We start from the raw sequence: 22,575 nt of genomic DNA on the forward strand, positions 1-22,575 counted from the left end.
CATGTCCCATTTGAAGCCCCCCTGATGCACCCCTAGAGTAGAAACTCCAAAAAGTAACCCCATTTTAGAAACTACGGGATAGGGTGGCAGTATTGTTGGTACTAGTTTAGGGTACATATGATTTTTGGTTGCTCTATATTACACTTTTTGTGAGGCAAGGTAACAAGAAATGGCTGTTTTGGCACCATTTTTTTTTTTGTTATTTTCAACATTCATCTGACAGGTTAGATCATGTAATATTTTACAGGTTGTCACGGACGCGGCGATACATAAATAAAAAAAATAGTATACATATTAGGTAAGTTTTACACAATGATTTTATTTTTGAAACCCAAAAAATCATGTTTTACCGTCTCCATAGTCAGAGCCATAGTTTTTTCAGTTTTTGGGCAAATATCTTTGGTAGGGTATGATTTTTGCGGGATGAGATGATGGTTTGATTGGCACTATTTTGGGGTGCGTATGACTTTTTGATCGCTTGCTATTACACTTTGTGATGTATGGTGACAAAAAATAGGTTTTTACACTTTTTTTTCCGGTATTCACCTGAGGGGTTAGGTCATGTGATGTTTTTATAGAGCAGGTTATTACGGACGCGGCGATACCTAATATGTATACTTTTTTTATTTATGCAGTTTTACACAATTATTTCATTTTTGAAACAAAAAAAAAATCATGTTTTAATGTCTCCATATTCTGAGAGCCATAGTTTTTTCCAAGTCGTTACGACGCGGTGATATCAAACATGTGTAGGGAATTTAATTTTTTTCATTTTTAATCAGTGATACATGTGTTTGATTTTTATATTTTTTTTTTTACATTTTTTTGACCCAGACCCACTTGGTTCTTGAAGATCCAGTGGGTCTGATGTCTGTATAATACAGTACACTGTATAGTGTACTGTATTTTCACTTTACAAAGTCTGATTAGACTTCTGCCTTTAACAGAAGTCTAATCAGCACCGTGGACAGCCTCTGATCAGTACCATGGACAGCCGGACGCCTGTGAAGGCGTCCGGTTGCCATGGTAACCATCACTCGCTGCCACAGCAGAGCAGTGGGTGATGGGGAGTGAGGGGGGGCCCCTCCTCTTTCCCATCAGGGGCTGAAAATGCACAGCAGCCCCCGATGGGAGAGAGCTCCCTCCCTCTTAACCTTTTCCATACAGCGGTCTCTATGGACCGCGGCATGGAAGGGGTTAAACGCATTGGCATCTGTGCCAGCACAGATGTCAGGTGTTTCAAGCAGGCGTTTTTATCAGGTGCAGGCACATCAATCATCATTTCAGGGCAGCAGATCATGCAGTATAAACGGCCACTTGCCATTGCTTGTCGTTTTATTTGCGAGTAGTCCATGAGACTCCAATTAACAATATTCTGCAGGTTATGTCAGCTCTAGTGCTCAGAATACATGCCCCCTATTATTCACCGACTGCAATTATAGACATTTCTTAAAAATTCTTAAGGGAACCTGTCAACTTTTCACTGACGGCAGTATAAAGTGACAGAAATGCTGATTTCAGAGGTGTGTCACTCAAGAGCTAAAAGTAAGTGGTTGCTGAGAACCGGCATCATAAACATTGCAGCACAGGCCTTGTAAAGAGTCAAATCTACCGAAGAGTCATGGTTCTTCATAATCTCCTGCCCACCTGCTGATGATTGGCAGTTCTCTACTAGAGAGAAAGGGAGAAAACTACATGGAAGACTGTCAGTCAACAGCAAATGGGCAGGGACAGCAGGAGATCATGAATAACCATGACTCTCCTCAGGTGGCCATGACTCTTTTCCAGGCCTACTCTACAATGATTGTGATGTTGGTTCTCAGCAACCACCTACTTTTAACTTATAAATGACAGACCGCTGAAATAAACTCGCCTGCCTCTACTTTATTCTGCCGATAGCATGGGCAGCAGAAAGTTGATGACTGGTTCCCTTTAAAGTGGTTTTCTGACCCAGCCTCAGGATAAGTAATCAGTATCTGATCAGTGGCGGAGAGAGTCAGACTGCTGGGGCCCTCAACGATCAGGTGTTTCAGGTTTACCCTAGGCCACTGACGTTACATTCATATGTCCCAGGCGCTGCTCAGTTCCATTCAAGTGAATGTGGCTGGCAGAGGACGCACTACGTTTTTTTCCAGAAGAGTAAAAATACTCTTATTACCATTTTTGAGGAGTATTTGTACCCAAGGAGGAAAGTTGCAGTAATACAAATACATAACATATAGGCCTACACTTGCTCACTTCTGCGTTGGAGGCTGCGTTTGGAGCGTCTGTTGCAGATTCTGTCCAAAGACCAGATAAAAAAGCCTCACATGCAGCACTTTGGTAAAAAGACAGATCCCGAACGGAAACTGAACAGAATTAATCATAGTCGGCGGAGTCTGTTCAGCTTCTTCCCCGTCAGGCTGGGTTCACATCACATTTTTGTCACACATTTAATGAAAAAAAAAAAAAAAAAAAAACGTACGGTGTATAAGATAACAGACGCCATACTGTGGCACCTGTTACCATAGAATTCCATTTTAAAAATTAGTATACCGTACGTTAGTCTACACGTTTTTTTTGCTGATCTTTAAGGATGGAAAAAAGTGGTACGCTACGCTTCTCCATCCCGGAGAGTTCTGCAAACTTTTTTTTTAACGTAAAAAAACGTGTGTATAATAAAAAAAAAAAAAATATATATATATATATCATTACAGACCAAAAGTTTGGACACACCTCATTCAAAGAGTTTTTTTTCATGACTATGAAGGCATCAAAACTATGAATTAACACATGTGGAATTATATACATAACAAACAAGTGTGAAACAACTGAAAATATGTCATATTCTAGGTTCTTCAAAGTAGCCACCTTTTGCTTTGATTACTGCTTTGCACACTCTTGGCATTCTCTTGATGAGCTTCAAGAGGTAGTCCCCTGAAATGGTTTTCACTTCACAGGTGTGCCCAGTCAGGTTTAATAAGTGGGATTTCTTGCCTTATAAATGGGGTTGGGATCATCAGTTGTGTTGAGGAGAAGTCAGGTGGATACACAGCTGATAGTCCTACTGAATAGACTGTTAGAATTTGTATTATGGCAAGAAAAAAAGCAGCTAAGTAAAGAAAAACGAGTGGCCATCATAACTTTAAGAAATGAAGGTCATTCATTTAGCCGAAAAATTGGGAAAACTTTGAAAGTAAGGGCTATTTGACCATGAAGGAGAGTGATGGGGTGCTGCGCCAGATGACCTGGCCTCCACAGTCACCGGACCTGAACCCAATCGAGATGGTTTGGGCTGAGCTGGACCGCAGAGTGAAGGCAAAAGGGCCAACAAGTGCTAAGCATCTCTGGGAACTCCTTCAAGACTGTTGGAAGACCATTTCAGGGGACTACCTCTTGAAGCTCATCAAAAGAATGCAAAGAGTGTGCAAAGCAGTAATCAAAGCAAAAGGTGGCTACTTTGAAGAACCTAGAATATGACATATTTTCAGTTGTTTCACACTTGTTTTTTATGTATATAATTTCACATGTGTTAATCCATAGTTTTGATGCCTTCATAGTCATGAAAATAAAGAAAACTCTTTGAATGAGAAGGTGTGTCCAAACTTTTGGTCTGTACTGTATGTATGTAATATATATATATATATATATATATATATATACACATACATACACACACACATATATACATACACACACACAGAGTCAGGTCCATAAATATTGCAACATCGACACATTTTGAGGGTATTTACATCCAAATCAGGTGAACGGTGTAGGAATTACAACAGTTTGCATATGTGCCTCCCACTTGTTAAGTGACCAAAAGTAATGGGACAATTGGCTTCTCAGCTGTTCCATGGCCAGGTGTGTGTTATTCCCTCATTATCCCAATCACAATGAGCAGATAAAAGGTCCAGAGTTCATTTCCAGTGTGCTATTTGCATTTGGAATCTGTTGCTGTCAATTCTCAAGATGAGATCCAAAGAGCTGTCACTATCAGTGAAGCAAGCCATCATTAGGCTGAAAAAACACAACAAACCCATCAGAGAGATAGCAAAAACATTAGGCGTGGCCAAAACAACTGTGTGAAACATTCTTAAAAAGAAGGACCGCACCTATGAGCTCAGCAACACCAAAAGACCTGGAAGACCGCGGAAAACAACTGTGGTGGATGACCGAAGAATTATTTCCCTGGTGAAGAAAACACCCTTCACAACAGTTGGCCAGATCAAGTACACTCTAGGAGGTAGGTGTATGTGTGTCAAAGTCAACAATCAAGAGAAGAAAAGTGAATACAGAGGGTTCACCACAAGATGTAAACCATTGGTGAGCCTCAAAAACAGGAAGGTCAGATTAGAGTTTGTCAAACGAAATCTAAAAAAGCCTTCACAGTTCTGGAACAACATCCTACGGACAGATGAGACCAAGATCAACTTATACCAGAGTGATGAGAAGAGTATGGAGAAGGAAAGGAACTGCTCATGATCCTAAGCATACCACCTCATCAGTGAAGCATGGTGGTGGTAGTGTCATGGCGTGGGCATGTATGGCTGCCAATGGAACTGGTTCTCTTGTATTCATTGATGATGTGACTGCTGACAAAAGTAACAGGATGAATTCTGAAGTGTTTTGGGCAATATTATCTGCTCATATTCAGCCAAATGTTTCCGAACTCATTGGACAGCGCTTCATAGTGCAGATGGACAATGACCCAAAGCATACTGCAAAAGCAACCAAAGGGTTTAAGGAAAGAAGTGGAATGTTATGCAATGGCCAAGTCAATCACCTGACCTGAATCCGATTGAGCATGCATTTCACTTGCTGAAGACAAAACTGAAGGGAAAATGCCCCAAGAACAAGCAGGAACTGAAGACAGTTGCAGTAGAGGCCTGGCAGAGCATCACCAGGGATGAAACCCAGCATCTGGTGATGTCTATGCGTTCCAGACTTCAGGCTGTAATTGACTGCAAAGGATTTGCAACCAAGTATTAAAAAGTGGGAGGCACATATGCAAACTGTTGTAATTCCTACACCGTTCACCTGATTTGGATGTAAATACCCTCAAATTAAAGCTGACAGTCTGCAGTTAAAGCACATCTTGTTCGTTTAATTTCAAATTCATTGTGGTGGTGTATAGAGCCAAGAATGTTAGAATGGTGTCCATGGCCCAATATTTATGGACCTGACTGTGTATTAAAAAAAAAAAAAAAAAAGGTATTTTTATATAAACACACAACGGAACTCTATGGTGATGGATGCCACTGCAATACAAAGCACAGCCGCTATGCACGGCCCCAAAATATTCATTTCTATGGGGCAGAGCTCGCCTAGGCCACGTGACCAATGAACGTGTCATCACTGGCCTAGGGAAAGCTATGAGAAGACCAAAGCGCTACTTCAAGCACCGCTGCCTTCTTGAACAGCTGATTGGCGGAGGTACGGGTGTCGGACCACTACCGATCAGATAATGATGACCTATACACAGGATAAGTCTGTATTAAAATGTCGCAAAACCCCTTTAAACCTAACACTTGTCTAGAAAAGCTATCGACTGGAGGGACCGTACACGAGCATGTTGAAATCTGACCGTATTCTGGCTCCAAAATGCTCATTCTATACGATATAGATCATTAACATCAATATTTGGTCAGTAATTTATCTTGATTTATGTGCATATTCCTTCCTTCATTTTGATGCACTCCCGTAGACTACAATAAGTATATTTGGAAGCAAATATGAAAAAAAAAAAAAAAAAAAAAAAAAAACACACATGCTGCCTATTTAAATACTGATGGAAGTTATACACCTATGTTAATAGCCCTATTCACTGGATCCATATGCGAGCGAGAATTTTGTGTACTGGAATCCACTGCCGATGTCAATGAATAGAGCTATTAACATGGCGTATAATTTCTGCCAGTACTTGAGGTACATAGCATGTCCTAGTTTTGTGCATATTTGCTTCTAAATACGCCCACTATAGTCTTTGGGAGTGCAAAATCCTGTGTGAAAGGGGCCATTAACATTAGAAGTAGATTCCAGTACACAGAATACACAGCATCTAAGGTGTTAAATGGTTTCAGATCAGCGTTCTCTGACCACTACAGCAGTAGCTGTCAGTCGGTGACAGGATCCTGCAGTGTTTGTGTGGCCCAATATTAGCTCCACCTGGAGGTGACAGAGGATGCTCACTTCATGTTAGAATGGCAGCTGCCTTACCATGTGTAGAAGCCAAAACGTGAAAGAAAAAAAGATTACATATAAATGCCAGACACTAGCACTACTAGACTTGAGTGGAGTCTATTAGTTACCAACGTCCAACCATAACCACGGCTGGACTCCACTCAAGGTTTGGTCTCACAACTGGATGAATGAAGCACCATCAGTCCCTTCACCTACTTCTAGAGTAGAATATTTGAAGTCAGTTTTGCTTCAGTCTGTGTTGGTGTACTTTATGCCACATTTAGATATCCTTAAAAAAGGGTTCTCCAACATTTTAATACCAATGATCTATCCTCTGGCTCCTCGTCCATGTGACCGATGAACGCGTTGTCCCTGGCCTAGGGAAAGCTACAAGAAGGCCACTACTGTGAGCGCCACTGCCTTCTCAAACTGCTGATCGGCAGAGGTCTCAGTGTCGGACCACCATCGAACAGATACTAATCACCTATCCAGAGGATAGGTCCATCAGTATTAAAATGGTGGAAAACCCCTTTAAACCTTACAACTGTCTAGAAAAGCTACTTACTGGAGTGAGGTTGTGACAAAGCCCTAGTGATAAATCTGGAGTGAAGCTCATTAACATCGCTAACACCCACTTTTCATAACTGCAGTGAGTGGTGGAAAAATGCTAAGTTTTGAGCAAGTGCAAAAAGTCTGGCGTGAAGGCTTGATAAATCAGGTCTCATGTATATATTTTATATCTGCATGTTCTCTGAGGAGGTTATTAAAGGGGTTGTATCACTTCAGCAAATAACTTTATGTAATAAATACAAGCCACTTACTAACGTATTGTCATTACTAGGGATGTCCTGATACCAGTATCTGTATTGGGACAGATACCGGACATTTGCACGAGTACTTGTACAAATGTCGCAGATACCCGATGGTCGGGCAGCGGTGGGTCCCGTGTCCCAGATGATCAGCGAAGAGGATGGCGGCGGTTCCCGTGTCGGCTTCCGTGTGGCGGCAACGCTCCCAGCCGATCAGCGTGGGGACCACAGCGTGTCCCAGCTGATCGGCGTGGGGGCAGGACTTCTGTGCGGTGGCTCCCAAGTCCCATGCGGTTGCCTAGCACTGGGAGGAAGTTAAAGCCACTTCCTCCCAGTACTCTGGTGCATCCACATGGGAAGGATTACAGCAGGCCAGGTGGGTATGGTGCATGAAATGGAGGAGAAATTCAGTTAATTTCTCTCCATTTCATATTCAAACAGTAAATATAAAATAAGGTGGGGGGGGGGGGGAATGGTCATATAATAGTGATTCCCAACCAGTGTGCCTCCAGCTGTTGCAAAACTACACCTCCCAGCATGCCCAGACAGCCAAAGGCATGTCTGGGCATGCTGGGAGGTGTAGTTTTGCAATAGCTGGAGGCATATTGGTTGAGAAACACTGTTATATGCCCATTAATTAACCCTTGTACAAAGGAAAAGTAAAGCAGTTGTCCATAGCAACCAAATTCCAGCTTTAATTTTTCTCATTGCCATCAGCAACTGCGCCGCTGTTTCCTTGTACAAGGTTTGATAAATCTCCCCTATGACTAAATTAAACTGAAATTTGCTGTAAAAACATTACCACACCAGAATTGGTTTCGGTGAGTACATAAATAAAAGTATTGGTACTCTTATTTGGTCTTAAAAAATTGTATCGGGACATCCCTAGTCATTACCCATATTGCCTCCTGGATTCAGTTTTCCATCACATTATACACTGCTCGTCTCCATGGTTACAACCACCCTGTAATCCATCAGCGGTGGCTGTGCTTGCACATTATAAAAATTTAAAAAAGCACCAGCCTATGTGTGCTGCCATAGTCCGGGTCACCAGAGAGGCCAGCATTTTTTCCTAAAAAGTGTGCAAGCAAGACCAACACTGATGGATTAAAGGGTAGTCATAACTTGTATTCACTTTCTTTACATTGTAAATGCCACTTGCTGAAGTAAGACAACCCCTTTAAAGAGGACCTGTCACCTCTCAGTACATGCATTCCCCCATATAATAATTCTGGAACATCTATTCCTATGTCTCTATGTTGTACCGTTCCTCTATTATTTGCACTAGAAGTTATAAATGAATTGCTATTAGCCTTCAGTAAAGGTACAGAGGGGAGGTAACCAGTGGGGGAAGGGGGGTACCTGCATGGTCTATAAATGGCAGCACTGATTGGATATAGTGAGTCTGTGCAGGTACACACCCCCAACTGGTTACCCCCCCCCCCCCCCCCCCTGTACCCTTACTGCAGACTGCTAGCAATTGATTCATAATTTCTAGAGCAAATAATAAAGGAACGGCACAACATACAGACATAAGAATGGATGCTCCAGAATTGTTATTACATGGGGAATGCATGAAGCTATACATGTCAGGAGGGGTGACAGGTCCTCTTACTGACTACCTACCAGCCATAAGGCACAAGTCAACCATGAACATCACAATGGAGCCGCTTTAAGTCGTGTTTTCTGATACACAAGGAAATTTTACAATTCATTTGAAACCTTTTTTTTCTTCCCCTTATAAATAAACAGGTAGAATAGAAGACAGTGTTTGGATACCTCTGCAAATGAATTGGTTTCCAAAATAAAAAGGAACAAGTTCTGATAAGAAATGCTCCAAAAATTTTACTATCTTACCTTTTCCTGGACTAAGATTTTGATCTACAAAAACTTTCAGTTCTCCATTTGCTTCAATTAATCCAGCCTAAAAATAAAAAAAAAACATGAATGAGATGATAAATCTGCCACACGGGATAAATACAAGGCATTTTCCATTCACAGACCTTTATGAACCATCTTGTTCACAAAGTCTGTAGCTGACCAATAGGCTTCCACCAGCAGCACAGTCTTCATGCTGCTCAGAATAGTCAAATATACTTCATAATACTCAATCACTACAATCAATGGGCCACCTATATAATGACTGGAGCTCTTCTAGCTAGCTGTTAGGCTACTGCTACACGACCACATGTTTTGCGAGACATTTTATAATGATAGTCTAAGGCAGGGATGGGCAAACTGCGGCTCTCCAGCTGTTGTAAAACTACAACTCCCAGTATGCCCAGTCTGCCTACAGCAGGACCTGATGGGATTTGGAGTTTGACAACCGCTGGAGAGCCGCAGTTTGCCCATCCCTGGTCTATGGTGTTGCACTGCGACATGCTGCAATACAAAATTAACAAAAAAAATCAATTCAAGATGAATTGTTCTGCGACTGTCACGTCACAGCATGTTGCAGTGCGACACCATAGACTATCAATATAAAAATTGTTGTGCAACTTTTGTGCAAGTGTACCCTAGGTGTCGCACAGCACATATCGCCGTAGCCTTAAGGGCCCTTTATACGGGCTGATAATCCTCTGAACACTCATTAGTGATTGTCTGGCAGTGTAAATGTACCGCATATTTACACAGCACGCTCTGCTGCCGGCAAATGGCGATTTCTGTGTTTGCACAAATGACCAGATTATCCCCAATGAATGAGCATTTCGCTCGTTCATCGGGTAATCTGGTCACTTGTGCACACACACAAAATAAAAAAAATTTCAAAAAATTGCCATTTGCCAGCAGCAGATCAAACTGTGTAAACACGATCTGCTGCTGACAAACAATGATTCAGTATGAGCATGAGCCATGGCATGAGCGACCACCTCACTGCATCCAAATGTCCCCTCCACCAGTGCGCAGCTTCCTTCCCGACAATCTGCTGCTCTGTCGTCCCATGTAAAGGGACCTTGGGCCCTAAAGTAGCATATAAAAAGGGGGTCGGCTTATCAGCTAACCCCTTTAATGACATTTCTAAATCTAGCCATACATTGTAGATAGCAATCAGCCGAACCACCCAACAGCCATCTCTTAGGCCTCTCATATACATGCATGCTTGCATGTGTTTTAAATGGGGAGAGGGCAGCAGGACATTTCATCACACCTCTGGTGGTGGCTTCTCTCCCAAGAACAAAAGGATCAAACATGCTGAAATTCAAGTGCCAGAATCTTCTGCTTTCAACACTGGCCATCTGGGGGACAGTCAGGAGGAGCCCAATGGATGGCAAGTTCCACCAAAATGGTCACATTTGGCAGACATTAAAGTGTAAACAGCAGAATCACTCATAGCATCTAAAACCAAGCTGTATATAAATTGCAAAAAGCATTAAATGCTCATGAGCCGATGACTGGGGCAATTACTGGCAACAAGCAAACGTATGCAGCCAATCACCCGACAAAGGGGCAAATGCCTATTCGATGGACGATAACATTTTTCAGCACACAATCACTGTTTGCAGGCAACGTGTCACCCTGTGTAAATGGATTAACTGCAACAATAAATCTTTATGGGGACAAACAACTGCAGTAACAACTGTTCATCCCAATACAGAGGGGGCCACAGCCTTATGTCAGCTCAGCAAGCAATCAGGAATTAAGGGTTAATTCTCACCTTCCTGTTCATCGGTCCATGTAAAAGGGACTTTATGTGTGACCCTCAGATTAAAAAAAATATTCACATTGGCTGGGGAACAAACAGAACACATACTGTACAAGGAGCGCTGCTTATCATTTTTTTCATCCTCGGATGCACCAGTTCCCAAGCTCCGATTGCGCCATCCAAGGGGTGGCTGCACCGCTTCTTAAACTACCTGATGCCTACCTTGCATTTGGCAGTGCATGTAGCAGTGTCATACGCTGTGGATGGCCCCTAGGGGGTCTTCTCTACTTGTAGATGCATTCTACCTGTTCTGAGACTTGTAGGTTGGTTGAACAGACAGACGTGTGTTATGGTAGTGGATATTAGGGATTAACCGATTATCGGTTTTACCGATATTATCGGCCGATATTCAGGATTTTGAAAGTTATCGGTATCTATTTTGTCGATATACCGATAACGTATTGCTGCTGTCAGCGCAATCCGTGTTCCCTCAGCAGCACAGGGGATAAGGAAGCAGTGTGTCCCTCCCCCCTGTGCCACTGCCACCAATGAGAGGAGAGGAGGGGCTATGGTCACTGCGCCACCAATGATGTTAAATGACTCATTTATTCAAATTCAACAGGAGGCAGGAGCTGGCTGCAGAATCATATGCGGCACCTGAGGGGTTAACTACCGCAGATCGCAGCTACCGCTCATAGAGTTCGGGAGCCGGCTATATGATTCTGCAGCCAGCTCCCGCCTCCTGTATATGAATTAATTAGAGAGTTATTTAATTGGTGGCACTGCGCCCCCCCACCCCAACCCCAGTATTAATCATTGGTGGCAGTGGCCACAGGATCCCCTCCTCATTGGTGGTGCAGTGGCAGCTTCTGATCGGAGCCCCAGCAGTGTAAGCCTGGGGCTCCGATCGGTTACCATGGCAGCCAGGACAGTACTGAAGCCCTGGCTGCCATGGTAAGCTCCCTGCTGCTGTGTGCACAGAGCACAGAGCAGCAAGGAGAGTGTGAGGTCCTATTCCCCCTGATGGAGCTCTATCAGGGTGAATAGGACAAGGGTTCTAGTCCCTAAGGGGGCTAAAAGTTAGTAAAAAATTTATATTAACTATAATTGACAAAGAAAGATTTACAAAAAAAAATAATAATTACCCGTTAACAATAAACATGTTCATTTTCAGCTGATTTGTGTAGGAAATAAAAAAAATTCAAAAGTGAAAATGTACTGAATATCGGTATAAATTATCGGCTATCGGCCTGAAAGTTCACAGATTAATGGTATCGGCTCTAATTAAAAAATCAATATCAGTCAATCCCTAGTTGATATCTCCCTGGTACCAAAGACTGAGTGTGGAAAAACTAACTAACAGAACACGGTGGAAGCAGGTTTGGTTACAGTAAAGAGGATCTCACAGTGGTCACCAGTTATGAGAAGAGAAAAGCTCCATTAGTTAATTGGGGGAAAAGGCAGAGAAATAGCTTTAACCGCAGACCGAGCCGCTCTGGCAGACATATTGCAGCCATTTGATAAGCATTGTGACCCCAACAAGAATAAGACTGGAGAGATAGGTCCTTCTCAGAAGAATCAGGAGAATGTGGACAGAACTCAGGAGACTGGCTGCAACATGTGGATTTGGAGACAAAGACAGAATAGTGAGTGGCATCAGAGACTAAGAGCTGGTCTGTTTATTTTTATTTAACCCCTTCAACCACCGTGATGTAATGGAATATAGAGAGCGGGCTGCTGCAGTAAGCCTGCTCCATATGCGGCAGGTGCCAGCTGTACCATACAGCAGGCACCAGGCCACAATGACGGGGCGGGGGAACAGCAATCCCATCATTTAACCCCTTAGATACTGCGATCCACACGGATTGCAGCACCTGTGAGGCAAGGCAGAGGGATGCGGCCCCCTCTGCCTTCCAATCAGAGCCCCCGCAGTGAAATCGCAGGGCTCTGACTGGTTACCATTTGGAACCGAACCCAAGGTACCATTTGTAACCAAACCCAAGTTTGGGAAATGTTTTTTTACAGTACAAATTAATTTATGAAGTTATTACGCGAAGTCTCGCAAGACTTCGCAAAGCAATAACTCCGGCTCATCGGAGCCAATACATTCGAATACAGTACGGAGCTCCTGCTCCTTACAGTATTAGAATGAAGTTTTATGCGAATTGACTTCGGATGTGTCATCCAAAGTCGATTCGCTCATCCCTACTGATGACGTACAGTTATGCTATATAGCATTAAGGGGTTGTCCAGAATTAGAAAAGCATGGTTGCTTTTTTCCCCACCACCACCACACCTGTCCATGGGTTGTGTCTGCAGGTTGCAGTGTACCGACACTGAACTGAATGGAGCTGAACTGCAATACCACACACAACCTGTGGACAAGAGCAGCCATGTTTATCTCATCCTGAACAATCTAATATTCTCTGCTTTCTTGGTCATATTTGGTGACAAATGTGTGTCCCAGTAGATTTCCCCCACCTCCTTCTCATAAATGTGTCTGTAAGGTTACTTCTGCCACTTCTCAGTTTGCCGTAAGAGATCTGGAATGCTAAGCCACAGCACCCCAGCCATCTGCCAGCTCAAAATGGAAGACTTCTTGAAGGGCCAGTTCACAGTGTTTTGGCGTTGATTTTAGAGCCTCAAAATCTGATCCAAAAATAACAAAAAAAAAAAAAAAACAGCCTCCCATACAAATCAATGAGAAACAGCACTTGCTTTTTTTTTTTCCCCACTTGGGCGGAATCAGCGTTGATTCTTTCACTGGAATAAATGCGAAGTGTCAAAAAACGCTCTGTATATGACCATATGGGATTTGGCACAAGCTAGAAATGCTGTTTTGTATTGAAGTAAATAAAAAAAAATAAAAAATAAAAAAAAATAAAATGCATTCCACACTGAATGTTAGGGTACTTTCACACAAGCTTTTTTCTTGTCCGGTATTGAGTTCCGTCCTCGGGGCTCAATATCGGAAAAAACTGATCAGTTTTATCCTAATGCATTCTGAATGGAGAGCAATCCGTTCAGGAGGCATCAGTTTAGTCCCTCTTATGTTTTTTTGGACAGAGAAAATACCGCAGCATGCTGCAGTTTTCTCTCCGGCCAAAAATACTGAACAATTGGTGGAATGCCGGATCCGGCATTAATTTACATTGAAGTGTATTAGTGCCGGATCCGGCATCAAGTGTTCCGGCAAGTCTGATCCGGCTTCACTGTCTATGCATGCGCAGACCTTTAAAAATGGAAAAAAAAAATTTTTTATACCGGATGACACTGGAGAGACGGATCCAATATTTCAATGCATTTGTCAGACGGACCCGCATAGAATGAACAGAGCAGGTTCACAAGCGAGCCTTCTCCATGCATGGTGGGTGCCGGCTGTTAGGCCCCTTTCACACAAGCATGATGGATTAGGTCCTGAAACTCGCAGATTGGTCTGCAATTGCGTTCAGTTTTTTCCACGTGGGTGCAATGCGTTTTCTGCACCTGCTTCCAGATGCAATGCGTTTTTCACTGAAGCCTCACTCACTTTTATGGGGCCAGGGCTGTGTGAAAAACGCAGAATATAGAAAATGCTGCATTTTTCACGCAACGCAGAACTGATGTGTGTAAAAAACGCTCATGTACACAGACCCATTGAAATTAATGGGTCAGGATTCAGTGCGGGTGCTATGCGTTCACGTCACGCATCACACCTGCGCGGAAAACTCGCTCGTTTGAAAGGCTCCTTACGCAGTTAACACATGGTTACAGCAGCCGGGATCAAACATAACTCAAATCCAGGCCGTTTAACCAATCAGATGCTTCAGTCTATAGTGGCCATGGTATCTGAGCAGTTAGAGGGAGCGTACTTCTGTCCCCCCAAATGACAACCCCGTGACCCAATTGCAGAGTACTGACAGGTAGCTATGGCAGCTGAGGGCCTTCCTAAGACATGAAGACCTCCCCTGTTACGACTCCTGCCCCTGGCAAAACAAATTCACGGCAATACAGAAGTATTGTCGACTGCAGTTTCAGAAGTATTGCTGTGAATAGTACAAGTGAGCAAACAATCAGCTGAACACATTTTTTAAGACAATGTTAACCATGAAAACTAGAGATGAGCGAATGTCTGCTTACGAACTATGTAGGCCTCCATAGGAACTACAGCACTGATACACCGGGTCTCTTCAGGGCGAAGGAACGGCTCCTCGGATTGCCACATGGGGGAGCCGTTTCTGACCCAGAAGCACGCACTTCCGGTTTTTCTGCATTTAGATGTTGTGGTCACATTTGACCCTGGCACCTAAAGGGTGAAATGCCTGCAATTTATGTCACTGATGGCGTCGGTTTAAGACCTGGGCCTCCTTATAGTTAAAACCCTTCATTCCGCTGTACATGTACGGGGTAAAAAAATAAAATAAATCATGACAAGAATATAAATTTGCCATCACCGTGGTGGTTTTTATTGCACCGTGAATGCTGTAAAAATAAAACCCAAGGAAAAGGTGGAATAGCATTTCTTTTCTCATTCCTACCCCCACAAGTTTCAAGAATATATATAAACCATTAATTCCACTGAAAAGTACAACTTCTCCAACAAAAAAACAAGCCTTTCCACCGCTCTGTTGGCAGAAAAAATAAAACTTATCGGAAACAGACTTTGGCGTCACAAAGTATTGCCTTCATTTTTTAAAAGAACATAACCAATATAAATTTGCTATCATAACCATACACGGCACTTTACTGAACTGTGAACACTGTAAAAACTGGGGCTGAGAGTAAAACAACAATTCCATTACTGCTCGTCTAGCATAAAAATAATACATTACAATTGAGAAAAGTCGTTAAAGGGAACCTGTCACCGGGATTTTGCGTCTAGAGCTGAGGACATGGGTTGCTAGATGGCCGCTAGCACATCCGCAATACCCAGTCCCCATAGCTCTGTGTGCTTTTATTGTGTAAAAAAAAAAACAGATTTGATACATATGCAAATGAGCCTGAGATGAGTCCTGTCCCTGACTCATCTCACGTACAGGACACATCTCAGGTTAATTTGCATCAAAAAGCCTTCACTTGACCCATCTGCTTTGTCCAGTTATCGCCCCATATCACTTTTTCCGTATGCCTCAAAGCTACTTGAACAACATGTCCATTCTGAACTGTCCTCTCACCTCTCCTCCGGCTCCCTCTTTGACCGGCTACAATCTGGCTTCTGACCCCACCACTCGATTGACACTGCCCTTACCAAAGTCACCAATGACCTACTAACAGCCAAATCCAAGAAACAATACTCGGTCCTCCTTCTCCTTGACCTGTCCTCTGCCTTAGACACTACCGACCACTCCCTTCTGTTGCATACTCTCCTCTCTTGGCATCACTGACCTGGCCCTCTCCTGGATCACATCATACCTCACAGACCGGACGTTTAGCATCTCCCACTCTCACACCACCTCCTCGTCTCATTCCCTCTCTGTTGGTGTAACGCAAGGCTCTGTCCTAGGACACCTGCTCTTCATCTACACTTTTGGCCTGGGACATCTCAGAGTCCCATGGCTTTCAGTATCACTCTTATGCTGACGACACACAAATCTACCTCTCTGGTCCAGACATCACCACCTTACTATCCAGAATCCCACAATGTCTATCTGCTATATCATCCTCCTCCTCCTCCTCCTCCTCCTCTCGCTTTCTAAAACTTAACATGGATAAAACAGAATTAATCTTTCCCCCATTTTGCCCCCCCCCCCCCCCCCCCCCTTCCCAACAGACCTATCCATCACGATCAATGGCTGCACACTCTCCCCAGTCAACCAAATCCGCAGCCTTGGAGTGACCTTAGATTCTACCCTCTCCTTCCGACCGCACACCCAAGCCCTTTCCACCACCTGCCGCCTCCAACTCAAAAATATCTCCCGCACCCGCGCTTTTCTTAAATTTGAATCTGCGAAAATGCTTGTACATGCCCTCATCATCTCCCGTCTAGACTACTGCAACACTCTCCTCTGTGGCCTTCCATCTAGCACTCTCGCATCCCTCCAATCTATCCTCCACTCTGCTGCCCGCCTAATCCACCTCTCATCCTGTTACTCCTCTGCCAATCCCTTCACTGGTTTCCCATTGGCCAGCAAATTCAGTTAAAAAATACTAACAAATACATACAAGGCCGTCCACAACCTGTCCCCTCCCTACATCTCTGAGCTACTTTCCCGAGACATCCCCAAACGCAATCTCCTCCTCTCCTCTTATCGCCTCTTCCCACAATCACCTCTAAGATTTCTCCCGTGCATCCCCCACACTCTGGAACTCGCTACCCCAACATATCAGACTCTCACCTACAGTGGAATCCTTCAAAAGAAACCTGAAAACCCACCTCTTCAGACAAGCCTACAACCAGTGACCCTGCTGCCTCTATACCACCATGACCAACTTCACCCCCACCTACTGTGTCCTTCTCCCATACCAGGTAGATTGCAAGCCTCACGGGCAGGGTCCTCTCTCCTTCTGTACCAGTCTGTAGCTCGTCTTGTTTATGCTTAGTGCAATTGTCTGTATTATGTATGTATACCCCTTATCATATGTACAGCGCTAAGGCATGAATGGCGCTTTAATAATAAATAATATGCATCAAATCTGGGTTTTTTTACACAATAAAAGCACACATAGCTATGGGGACTGGGTATTGCGGATGTGCTAGCGGCCATCTAGCAACCCATGTCCTCAGCTCTATACACAAAAACCCGGTGACAGGTTCCCTTTAAAGGGCTTCTGTCACCCCACTAAAGTGATTTTTTTTTTGGGGGCTAGTTAAATTAGTTATATAGCGATATATGAAAATATACTTGTGTTACTTACATTGATCCAGCAGTTTATTCAAAAAACAAAGTTTTATCATATGCAAATTCGGTCTCTACCAGCAAGTAGGGCGGCTACTTGCTGGTAGCTGCTGCAGAAATCCGCCCCCTCCTCTTGTTGATTGACAGGGCCAGCCGGGGTCTCCTCCTCCGGCCAGCCCTGTCGGCGTTTCAAAAATCGCGCGCCTATGTTGAATCGGCGCAGGCGCTCTGAGATGAGGAGGCTCGTCTCCTCAGAACTCCCTCAGTGCGCCTGCGCCGATGACATCACCGAAATAGAAGACGTCATCGGCGCAGGCGCACTGAGGGAGTTCTGAGGAGACGAGCCTCCTCATCTCAGAGCGCCTGCGCCGATTCAACACAGGCGCGCGATTTTTGAAACGCCGACAGGGCTGGCCGGAGGAGGAGATCCCGGCTGGCCCTGTCAATCAACAAGAGGAGGGGGGCGGATTTCTGCAGCAGCTACCAGCAAGTAGCCGCCCTACTTGCTGGTAGAGACCGAATTTGCATATGATAAAACTTCGTTTTTTGAATAAACTGCTGGATCAAAGTAAGGAACACAATTATATTTTCATATATCGCTATATAACTAATTTAACTAGCCCCAAAAAAAAAAATCACTTTAGTGGGGTGACAGAAGCCCTTTAAGTTTCGGGGAAAAATAACAGATTTTAATTTTAAGCCATATTGCCCAGCGCTAAACTGGGTTGCACTCCTTTTGAAGTGATTCTTATTCATCCAATAACACTATTTGTTCCACATTTTTAAGAATTTCTGACATGCTAATAATGTTATGATACTTACATCTTTTGCCATGATACCAAATATGCAAGAATTAAGAGAGCAGGACTGCCACCCAGATGAATCTTCTGCAAACAAGAGAAAAAGAAATGGAATGAACAGAAATAGTAGAGATGAGCGAATTTCCGCTTATGAAATTCGTTCACGCTTTATTTACTGGTATAAACTGAATTGTGTTATGGATTCAGTTACCGCGGACCATAACGCAATTCTATGACGGAATGCCTTTAGAGGCATTCCGTCATAATAGAAGTCTATGGGCTGCAAAACGGATCCTTCCCGTTTCCATTAGGAGAGGACATGAAAACTGGACAGAGCCGTTATGCAGGCCATAGACTTCTATCATGACGCACTGAATAACGGAATGCTTCTAAAGGCATTCAGATATGCATTTAGTCATAGAATTGCGTTTTGATCCGTGGTAACTTTTTATGGGAGCCCAGTCTAAGCGCTGCACAGGCCCCCTGTGCAGCTGGGAGTGGGGGCCCGGCTCTCATAAGAGCAGCACTCCTGCTCCAACAGCCCGGACCGGCAGGGGTCAAGGCTGTTTAACACTTTACATGCCACAGGCAATGACGCCTGCCGCATGTACAGTGCTGACAGAGGGAGCGGAGTTCCTCTGTCTCACATCGGCACCCCACAAATGCAATCGCGGAGTGCCGACATGTGTGAAGAGTAGCTGGGGTCTGATGTAGGCCACAAACCAGCCTTGAGTAGTTTCCAGCAGGCTGTGCCAGAGTAAAGAACTCACATTAAAATGCAATGCACTATAGGGATAGTGCATTGCATTTTAAAATCAATCAGAAAGTTGACTGTTTTAGTCCTTGTGGGACTATTAAGTGGTAAAAAAAAAAAAAAAAAAATTCCAGTAAAAATTAAAATATGCCGTTTTTTTCCATTGAAAATACGCTTTTCAATGGAAAAAAAAAAATTTGGAAAAGAAAATAAAAACACCTCACCCATATGTTTGCCATTGCTGCGTCTGTAACGACACACACTACATAAATATCATGTACATTATCCCCTACAGTGAACGCCAAAAAAAAAAATCTAAATTACACTTATACTTGGAAAAAAAAAACGTAACAAGCGATCAAAAAATCATCATTTACTCCAAAATGATACCAATGAAAACTACAAGTCGGCCCACAAAAAGCCCTCACACAACCCCATAGAAAAAAAAAAAAAAAAGTAGTTATGGGTCTTGGGATGTGGCAATGAAAACTTTTTTGTTAAAAAAAAAAAAAAGGAAAAGTGGGTTTTATTGAACAGTAGTAAAACAGAAAAAAGACTATATGCATTTGGTATCACTATTCTCTGGATCAGTACCATTACAAAGATATTATGTCATCTATACCGAAAAATGAACGTGAAATTTAGAATATAAAACCTACAACTTGTCCCACAAAAAACAAGCCCTCATAAAGCTTTAAAAAAAAAAAAACACTTGGTCAGTAAGGCCCAAAACAGGCTGGTCACTAAGCGGTTAATAGTCCAGCTGGGCATTACCGTACCAGTTGAGGGCGTGTCCCTGCATAGCACTGCCAGCGTCAGACTGGGCATAGACAAACTCAACTAGTAGCACTCAGATGGACTTTTACTGCAGACTTCCAGCAATTCAGTCAAACTTTGGTATGAATAATAGAGGAATGGCACAACTGAGTTATAGCAAAAGATGTCCAAAAATTATTACATGGGAAATGCATGTAGTCACTAAAACAAACGTCAGGAACAGTTATTTAGCCGAGCGGACTGGGCCCCTTTCGCTCCGCTCACTTGAAAGCTCTGAAGAGCAGCATGTTGTTACAGGAGAGCCTTCAGTGAAGCAGGAGCCCCCTCCGCTCAGCTAAATCCTGGCATAGCGCAAACACCTATTTTTTGTACTTATGGCCATAAAATAAAAACTTCTGTTACTGGTACCTCCAGTGATGCAGCTGATTGCTTCCTCTGCCAGACTTTTAAGGGTACTTTCACACTAGCGTTATTCTTTTCCGGTATTGAGTTCCGTCCTAGGGGCTCAATACCGGAAAAGAACTGATCAGGCATATCCCCATGCATTCTGAATGGAGAGCAATCCGTTCAGGATGCATCAGGATGTCTTCAGTTTAGTCTTTTTGACTTTTCAGGACGGAGATAATACCGCGGCATGCTACGGTTTTATCTCTGGCCAAAAAAACTGAACACTTGCCTGAATGCCGGATGGAGCATTTTTTCCCATAGGAATGTATTAGTGCCAGATCCGGCATTCAAAATACCAGAATGCTGGAGCAGACCAGTAAAAATGTGGAAAAAATAAAATAAAAATTGAAACGGATCCGTTTGCCCGTATGACAAACGGAAAGACGCATCCGTATCCTGATCAGTCTTAAAATGCATTCAGTTGGCATACGTTTTGCCGGATTCCTCTGCCGCAAGTGTGAAAGTACTCTAACACGAGGGGTCACAATCTAATTTACACGTCTCAAACACACTGCAGACATTGTTCTTACAGGAAGCCGATTAACCTATCATTAGGTTTATAGAGTTAAGGGCGTGCCAAAAATCCACAAAAAAAAAGCCATCATGTGAACATCCCCTGAAATTGTGGCAAAACCAACGGCAGGGCCATAACTGCAGCTAGCAATATACAATACTACTAATGGCTCTGCTTCCCATCTGCAAGAAAACACAGATCAAGTGCAGTCAAAAAAGTATGGTCATGTGCATGAGACCTTAGCTAGCATGCTGTCCGTTCACCCTATGTTTATGTGGGCTTTCTCCAACACACCAAAGCCTGGCATTTCTTAGATGCCATGTGAAAGGATTGCAGCAGAATCTGTGGAAAAATCCTCATCTGACATCCCCAGGCAAATCTACTGTAGAAAGCTCCAGCCACAATTGACAACGGCCTAAGGCCTTATGCACATCAGCCTATGTATTTAGTAGACTGCAAATTGTGGATCTACAGAATACGGATACTGTCCGAATAGATCATCAGTGTCTGAACAGTGGGGGTCCGACACCTGGGACCCCTGCCAATCAGTGCCTCGGCCTTCTCTCCGTTTCCCTCAGGCCCAGTGACGTCACGGCTAGTATCACTATCCTGGGCGGGGCTAAACTCAGTTCACTTGAATGGAGCTTAGCCCCGCCCAGGCCAGTGATACTAGTCGTGACATCACTGAGCCTGCGGTAAACAGCGAGAAGGCCGCGGCGCTACTGCCACAAGGACCTGCTCATTTGTAAGATTCTGAAAATAAATAAATGACAGACCGCAAAACGATATGGTCGTATGCAGGAGCCCTAAGGGCTTCTTGAGAGGCACAATACGTACAAAGAGAACCCATGACACCAAAGAGACGGGAGCTGTAACATTTAGGTGGTACAGGACTCTGGTGTAAAAACCAGGATCTGTCACCTAAGATAATGCATTCTGAACTTGCTTTGAGGCTCCTACAGCGTGTGCAGAAGTCTCTGTACAGCAAGAAATTCTAAGATTCAGGGAGCCAGGCAGCTAATAATGCAATAAATCTATGGGAGAGAGAAAAAAAAAAAAAACAGCTGCAAGAATTCTTTGGCTCATAGGCCCCGGGGATGGTAGGAGACATTCAAGTAGTGGCAGGAAGGTCACTGTGCTGCAATACCAAATGGGGAAGGAAGAGAGACTAAGGAGCCCTTTAGATTACTTGAAGTACACGTTAAGACAAAGATGAAAAAAGTGCAAAGCCGAGCAACATACTGCCTGACCGCATACACACCCCAGACATTTTCATGTAAACTATGCCACATATAAGTTTGGGGAAGGGTTGGTATTATTTCTGGAGAGGAGCAAGTTTGTGTAGAATCTGGTGTGCGAGTCAAATTTGCTCAAAAATCAGACATCTGCACCAGTAGTGGCGCAAAAGCAGAGGCTCAGCTGCTGCTACCTGAGCAACGCAGACACAAACTGTGCATGCGCCCCTCACCTCTGGGTAAACCCAGAAGTGCAGCAGCAGCACATGTACAGTAGACATCTGTACTGCTCAGGCATCAGCAGAGGAGCCCCTGCGCATGTGCTGTTAAGTAGAGCAATGGTGCCTGAGCAGGACTGACAGGGCCCAGTGGGATGTCTGGTCCTATCAATCGAGAGGGACGGAGGAGTCTCTTGAGCAGCGAGGGGCTGGCCACAAGGAGGATGATTTGTACAAATGGATTCACTTATTACCATTTCTCACTGAAGAGAATCCGGGTGTATGGAGACTTACTTTCAGGCAATGCTCAGGTCAGACCAGAGGCTCCTCCAAACTGTAGACTGCCGCTTCAGGGTTTATGCCCCTTAGAACTGAGAAAGCGTACAGGATCCCCCTGACCT

The 22,575-nt window shown here is 43.8% G+C and overlaps 1 protein-coding gene across 1 annotated transcript in view; it reads right to left on the bottom strand.

Annotated features, from left to right (window-relative positions):
- The window catches only part of TFDP1 (transcription factor Dp-1), a 103,309-nt gene that overhangs the window by 78,443 nt on the left and 2,291 nt on the right, over positions 1-22,575 (bottom strand). Inside the window, exons 2-3 of the mRNA XM_040425172.1 lie at positions 18,252-18,316; positions 8,829-8,895 (exon numbers count right to left, since the gene is read on the bottom strand). Coding sequence (XP_040281106.1) covers positions 8,829-8,895; positions 18,252-18,263 — 79 coding nt within the window. The 5' untranslated portion in view covers positions 18,264-18,316. The remainder of the gene's footprint in view (positions 1-8,828; positions 8,896-18,251; positions 18,317-22,575) is intronic.

The sequence above is a fragment of the Bufo bufo genome, chromosome 3, assembly GCF_905171765.1.
Source record: "Bufo bufo chromosome 3, aBufBuf1.1, whole genome shotgun sequence".
NCBI lineage: Eukaryota > Metazoa > Chordata > Amphibia > Anura > Bufonidae > Bufo > Bufo bufo.